The sequence below is a fragment of the Cryptomeria japonica genome, chromosome 8 (genome assembly GCF_030272615.1).
Source record: "Cryptomeria japonica chromosome 8, Sugi_1.0, whole genome shotgun sequence".
NCBI lineage: Eukaryota > Viridiplantae > Streptophyta > Pinopsida > Cupressales > Cupressaceae > Cryptomeria > Cryptomeria japonica.
Genome location: NC_081412.1, coordinates 225,357,992 through 225,365,606, shown reverse-complemented (window position 1 = coordinate 225,365,606; position 7,615 = coordinate 225,357,992). Strand labels below are relative to the sequence as shown.

At 35.0% G+C, this 7,615-nt stretch overlaps 1 protein-coding gene across 1 annotated transcript; it reads right to left on the bottom strand.

Annotated features, from left to right (window-relative positions):
- Positions 1-208: 208 nt before the first annotated feature.
- On the bottom strand, positions 209-2,925 carry LOC131027618 (LRR receptor-like serine/threonine-protein kinase RGI5). Its single transcript, XM_057957692.2, has one exon. The coding sequence runs from the start codon at positions 2,923-2,925 to the stop codon at positions 463-465; it is 2,463 nt and encodes an 820-aa protein (XP_057813675.2). The 3' UTR covers positions 209-462.
- Between the last annotated feature and the right edge of the window lie 4,690 nt (positions 2,926-7,615).

The window sequence follows — 7,615 nt, the reverse complement described above, 5'->3', positions numbered from 1 at the left end:
TTATTAAAATTATACACAAATTTTTTTACAATTATAATTAAACTTAAATTAAAATATATAATATTCACACATATATAAATTTTTCAACCATAATCTTCAAACATTCCAACTATAATACTATCTAAAACAATTTAAACATTAAACTATAATCTTATTAAAAAAATAAAACATTAAATTTAATCAATATATTGACTATTTCAACTGCCTCTTACTAATTTAAGAACGACAAATATAGAATATATTATGCCTTAACATACATTCAGTACGTAGAGTATTTAGCTTGGCTGGGAGAATACTATACCAGCCATTTGCTTTATTCTATTCTATATCTGTATCTATAATTATTTGTTTTAAACTCTGACTAAGCCGGAAATAGGTGAACCCTATCAACGGATTATGTTAACCAAACTGACAAATCTCTCCAGAAGTGAGATGAAACCAAAACAGTTTGAAAGTGAAGAACTAACCAGTGGACGTGGATGTGGATGAGTGAAATGTGAAACACGGATTGTAGTCCAAACTCCAACTACACGTTTGCGATTCCACAACTCCATGAAAGCCTCTGATCATTTTGAGGAGCCTCCTGCAAAGCCAAAGTCTGTCCCACCATATTATCACTGCCGTTGTTCCACCAAATGCAATCCCGAAACCCAACCCCACAGCAATCATGGACACATTTTCATCAATTATAGTCCATATTGATTTGGCCTTCGCTAAAGCTGATGGGACTACAGAAGCATTGTTCTTTGGACTGCAATTCGGTAGAGGCTCCCCGCATAAACATGGAGGATTTTTCTGGAATGACTCGGCACTGAATGACTGCAACTGAGTTCCTCTGGGTATCTGTCCACAAAGACTGTTAGAAGATAGATCCAAGTAGGCCAACAGGTACAATACAGACAGCTCCTCAGGAATGCGCCCTCTTAGCTCATTTTTAGACAAGTCCAACTGCTCCAGTGTCCATATCTGCCCAAGAGAGGCTGGTATCACACCTTCGAAATAATTTCCAGAGAGATTTAGTAATCTCAGACTGCTCAAATTCCCTATGCTTTCTGGTATCTGCCCGCTGAGATGGTTACTTGATAAGTCAAGTACGGTGTTTGAAGTCAGTACATATTCCACCCTGTACTCCTTTCCCTTGATTACTATAGGTATTTCCTCATACAATGTGTTTCCACTCAGCTGCGGATCTCCCAGGACTCCAAACCCCTTGAGATTCTCAAGATTAGAAAATATGCGTCCATCAAATCTATTGTTTGATAAATCCAGCACCTGCAAATTGGTGAGGTTTACCATCCATGCGGGAACAATACCATGAAACTCATTGTACCCCAGGCTCAAAACCCTCAATTTCTGAAAATTCGCCAAGTACCAAGGAAGCTCACCTTTCAAATTATTCCTTCTGAAATCCAAAAGCTGAAGCTCCTTACAGTTGGCCAAGGATGCAGGAAGAGTACCCGAAAACTTATTGGAATGCGCAGACAACACTTCCATAGAAGAAGAATAAATCATATCTAAATTTCCATGGAAGAAATTGTCCGACAACTTCAACTTTTTCAAAGATGTCAATCTAGTAAAATGTTTCAAGGTGCCTGTTAAACTATTTCCGCCCAGATTTAGATAAGTTAACTCTGACAAATTTCCAATGCCATTGGGAATCGGTCCCGTGTATTTGTTTATGGCCAAATCTAAGTAAGTTAACTGGGTGAGATTGGAAATAAATTCTGGAATTCTCCCTCCAAAATTGTTCTTAATTAAGGAAAGAGTGGTGAGGGGTAGCTTGGATATACTCAGAGGCAGGGATCCGTTCATTCGCTGGTTACATCCAACATCAAGCCACACAAGATTGCTACAGTTTCCTATTTCTGCAGGTATAGAACCTGTAAGATTGCCTGAGCCATACAGTGATAATTGGACAAGTTGTTTCAAATTTCCTAGTTCAGGTGGTATATTACCAGTCAGCAAGTTATCCCCCAGAAACAGTACCTCAAGTGAAGAACAATTACCCAGAGCTGCAGGGATTTGAGACCCCAACCTGTTAGAGTGCAGACCAAGGCTTTGCAATTTCTCCAACCTCCCCAGTTCAGACGGGATCCCACCAGTCAAGGAATTGTGCGGAAGATCAATGATAGATAAATCGGAGCAATTACTTAGAGGAGGTATACTACCTGAGAGATTGTTATTGCCAAGGACCAAATCAAGGAGGGACGTGCACTTCCCCAGAGAATTTGGAATGCTTCCACTGAGACCATTGTAGGACAAGCGGAGATGTTGTAAGTTGGTTAGGCCACCAAATTCTTTCGCTATGCTTCCCGTCAAGTTGTTCTTGGAAAGTCTAATCCACTGAAGGTGTGTGCAATTAGCAAGGGATGTGGGGATGGAACCCAGCAGATGATTTTCCTTGAGGTCGAGAACTCTCAATGCCTTCAGTTGGCCAAGCTGAGGTGGAATCCTTCCCATCAAAGAATTGCTGGAGAGATTCAAATTAGCTAGCAAAGATAGGTTCCCTATGAAAGGAGAAATGGTACCTTCGAACCCCAATTGAGGGAGAATGACTGCAACCACTCTGCGTGTATGCTTTCTGCACCAAACACCATACCACGAACACACATTTCGTGAACTGGTAGAAGTCCAGTTGGAAAGGGACTGCATGGGGTCGGCTGTAATGCCATTTCTGAAAGAGAGTAGGGCTTCCACGTCCCTCTTTTCAAAAGCATCTTCATCCGCTTGGTCGAGTAGCATACGTTGTTTCACAACAGAAAACGTTCCGTCCATGGGAGGGCTATGTAAAGCAGAGACATGGTGAGGATAGGAGGTGTTGGGAATGGTTAGTGCGGTGGTAGTGGTTAATGCTAATGCGAGAGCCAAGCATAACAACAACATACCTCTGCTCATTTGCGTGGCCTCCATCTCGTAACAAACCATCGAGACAGTGCCCACTTTAATAGGTGTTGTTGGGAGAAGGTATTGTAGTAGTTCCAAACGTTCCTTGTCATTACAACGTCTTGGCTTCAGACTTGACTACGCATAGAAAAGTAATCCAAGCAATAAGTGATTGTGCTTAATTTTCCATGCAATAAATGATTGTGCTTACGTCATCTTGACTTCAGACTCGACTATGCGTAGAAAAGAAATCCAAGCAATAAGTGATTTTGCTTAGTTTTCCATGCAATAAATGATTATGCTTATTTTCAATCATGCATTTTCATTGCGTCGTCTTGACTTCAGACTTGAACACGCATAGAAAAGAGACCCAAGCAATAAGTAATTGTGCTTAGTTTTCCATGCAATAAATGATTGTGCTTACTTTCAAACATTCATTGTCATTATGTCATCTTGACTTCAGACTTGACTTCGTTTTTATGTGCTAATTTTGTTGAAACAAACATCTAAACTCTGTTTTGCCTTTAGGCTTTGTTTATGATTTCAAGCAGTTCTCACTTGTAACTACATACCTATGTATTCTTAAGTGTGATCTTTATTTCTAGTTAAGTATGAAAAATATAACATGGATCAATTAATAATTGTAATTAGTCAATAGAGTATTAAGTCTGATAATTAATTTCAAAATTTGTTTCATTGGGAGTTGAGTTTAATTCATTAAAGCATTGAGTTCTCATTGTGGTGATCAAAGTTGAAATTCAAAATGGACATCTAATATAGAATTTTAAGTTGTGATTTTTGATCTTCCATAGTTTGGATATAGTGTGCAATTGGTTTCTTAATAAGTGGATTTCTAAGTTGTGACTCTTGGTCTTCCATAGATGGTTTCTAATGTGGTTGCTCAAAGTTAGTCACATGATTGTGCTCACAAGATCCTGTATTAATCTCATGTTGATACTCATATGAGCAAAATATTTGTAAATGATTAACAATATAAAAATAAAAAGAAATTTGTCTCATGACATGAAATTAAATAACTATAGTACAAGAAAATAAAGACAAATAATCCATTACAAAATCTTATAAACTACACTAAACAAGTTGTGTAGCTTCAAAGGGGTAAAAGATAAGGGGGCCTTCCTCATTTCATCACTTATAAAATTTTGTTCCACAAATTTCAATTAGGTATCACTAAAACTTGGTTGAATTTCATCAAAAACTATTTTTTCCTTAGTGTATTAAAGATGTGAGATGAAATTCCAATCATATGATAGTGTGAAAAGTTCAATAATTGGTTCTTGTAATCAATCCATCATATACTACTTAATAGAGTAACAAGTGAATCTAATCTTCCAAAACCAAGTCTTCTAGATATGTTATTTTTCAATTGTAAAAATATAAAATCTATTAATGTGGTTTTACATTCTTCAACAAGCTTACAATTTTTATGCCATGATTCATTTTATAGGGAGTACCTTATTTTCCATTGGTTATGATTTTCAATTTACAATAGCACACTTGTATATTTTAGTGGTTTAAACAACAAATGATAGTTTCCTCCTATGATTCCATCTAAAAAAAATTATGTTCAGCCTTTGATTGAAATTGAACAGTCATTCTATGTTGGGTTTGAGATGTATTTTTCCCGTGTTTACCATCATTGTTATTTTGAAATACCTATAAATCGATCTTCCACTTTTGCACATGTTCATATATCTCCTAGGAGTGATGTTTATCTTCTTTCAATTTTCATGGTCTTTTGTTTTTCAACATGTTGGCCCTTGCTCAATAACCACTTTTCATCCTAGTGAGCATTACATATGTTAGTATATATCAAGGTTTTAGGGTGTTTTGTACTCTATCTCTATTATTGAGAAGTGTATATGTCTAACATGCTAAGATGAAGCGAATATGGCTTAACTGTGTTGATTGATATTTATCAACTTGTCATCATGGCTCATACTTCCATCCAAGGTATCAGTGTTAGGGATTGTCTAGTTCATATTTGTTTTCCTTGCATATGTTAGAGTTTCAAAGTGATGCATTATTGTGACATAGATATCAATGTTAGGGAGCATCTAACATACTTTTGTTTTTCCTTGTGTATGTTAAAGTTTTGAGATATTGCATATATCCTCATCTAAGATGTAATGTGGAAGTTAGATTCAACATGCGTGAGAGGTCGATAAAGATCAAATTCTTATTTTTACATGGAGATTAAAGGATCCATCTACAATAGTAAATAACCACTTATTTGAACACATGAAAAGGAAAAAAATGTGAGGAAAAAAATGTGTATCTTGATATTCGAATAGTGACTCTAAGCCCTCAAATTGGAAAATGTCTTTTTTAACCCTTGTTTGGTAGAATTTCAAAGAGCTAGGACATGTGGTTTCTACAAGAGGCTTATATCTCTATGATTTGGAGCCTTGTCATGACGTTAAGATATGCAAAAACATGTTTAAATCAACATACTTCCTCTCATTTGTGTGCCCTCTACTTCTTGACAACTCATCCAGCGAGTGCCCATTTTGTTGACTTACGACAGAGGACAGACTTGGCTCCGCGTTGATTGGGTTGCGAAAACAGTCCAATCAATAAGTGATTGCAATTATTTTTGAACGGTCTTTACACGTCGTGTTGAATCGAACAATCTAAGCAATAGTTCATTTGCTAATTTCAATGCTCTATTTTGTCTTTCAGGCTACATTCATATTTTAAGCAGTTATCACTTATAACTACACACAGTTTTAGTCACGATCTTTTTCTTTCTAATTTATTATCAGAAAATATAGGTTTGACCAACAAAATTTATATTATTACTTTTTTATAATGTTTTATATTTAAATAATTGATAGATTATTTAGTCTACAATTAGTTTGAAAATTTGTCTCATTGTTTAAAGGGTTGAGTTTAATTGATCAAAGCATTGAATTCTTATTGTGAAAACTCAAGCTCAAATTGCAGAGGGATATCTAATATGGAATTTTAAGTTGTGATTCTAAGTCTTCCATAGTTAACTTCTAATATTGAAGTGGTTTTTAAATAAGTGAATTTTTATGTTGTGATTTTTGATCTTCCATAGCTAGTTTTTAGTGTGGTTGCTCAAAAAGAGTTAATTAGTCCCATGGTTGTTCTCACAAGAACTTGTATTGGTCTCATTTTGATGTTCATATGAACATAATATTTATATGTGATTAGCAATATAAAAATAGAAAGAAAAAAATGTTTCATGTCATAAAATTTAATAACTATATTAAGAAAATAAATGTAAATAATCCATTACAAAATGATATTCATTAATATAAAAAACCTAAAATTTAGAAATATATTACATATATGTTATGTAGCTCATAAGGGGGAAAAGATAAGGGAGTCTCCCTAATTACATCACTTATAGAGTTTCGTTAGAAAAAGTTGATTGAGATATCACTAGAATTTGCTTGAAATTCATTAACAACTTCTTGTCCTTAGTGGATTTAGGAAACAAGAGGAAATTTCAATGACATGATAGTAGGGAAAGTTAATAATAATTTTCTTATAATGAATCGAATCATCCTAAACTAGGTGTCCCAACTATGGAAAATTTTTAGTTTATGTATGATCTCAATCTAGCTGCATCAACGTTGTTTCTTTACACTTCTCTCTTTCATCAATTTATGTACCCTTTTGATTCTATCCCCACCTGGCATTCGTTGCATACATGTTGGACAACTTTTTTATTTATTTTTAGATTCAACACAATAAGGTTCTCTGTAACATACTCTCCAAGCTTTGTATTGTTATGAATTCTGCATACCCCAAGCAAAGATCCTTAGAGTATAGCATTGATTTTTTTCTAACATTTTCTAAATAAACTTCTTGTTGGAAGAATCTAGTAATTTCTACCTACCAATATTTAATGTGCTATCTAGAAGTGTCGAGAGAGTAGACAAGTCTAGAAAAATCATTGTTGGTGAAAAAATTCCAAAAACGTCACCATTCTTCCAATGACTTCTATAAATAGATGCAAATGTAATCTGTTAAAGAAGGAAATTAAATAAAAGGTTTCATTGGGCGACAGCACACATACATTTCTATCTTTTGTTATCTTTTGCCTTTGCCCACTGACATAGTGGTATCAGAGCTAGAGTAAAATCATTAAAGAGTGCGAAAATCTGAGCTGGAGGAAAGGAAAAGATGGTTGTTGAAAGAAAAAACATATTGTAGGAGATCTAAGGAGTAATAAGAAGAGGTGTAGACCGTATGAATATAGCAGAAGTAAAAATCGCAAAGTTTCAAGAACTCATTAGAGAAGTTTACAGTCAACTACTAAGTTTGCAAAACACAAGTTAAAAAAGAAATTGTGAGATTGCTAAAGATCACGTGAAGGAAGCTGCAGAAGACGATTGTATCAAAAAAAAAAACCAGTACTCAGATTAACCACTGAAAGTAGAGATAGTCAATGTCAAATAGTATAGATCACTCTGTATCCAAATATCAGAGATTAAAATCATTGAAGGCATGTGAATCCAACAACTATTAATCGAATTTCTGAAGGGGAATTACTATAGTAGATTGGAACAAAAGGCATGGCATCAAGCCTCACCTACTTCCAGCCCCTAATTCCACTTCTTGCTGGTAAAAATTATGACAGTTGGGCAATAAGAATAAAGACAATATTTCATTCTTAATATCTATTGGATATAGTAGAGAAAGAATTTGTAGAACCACACGATGAGGCATCATTAAC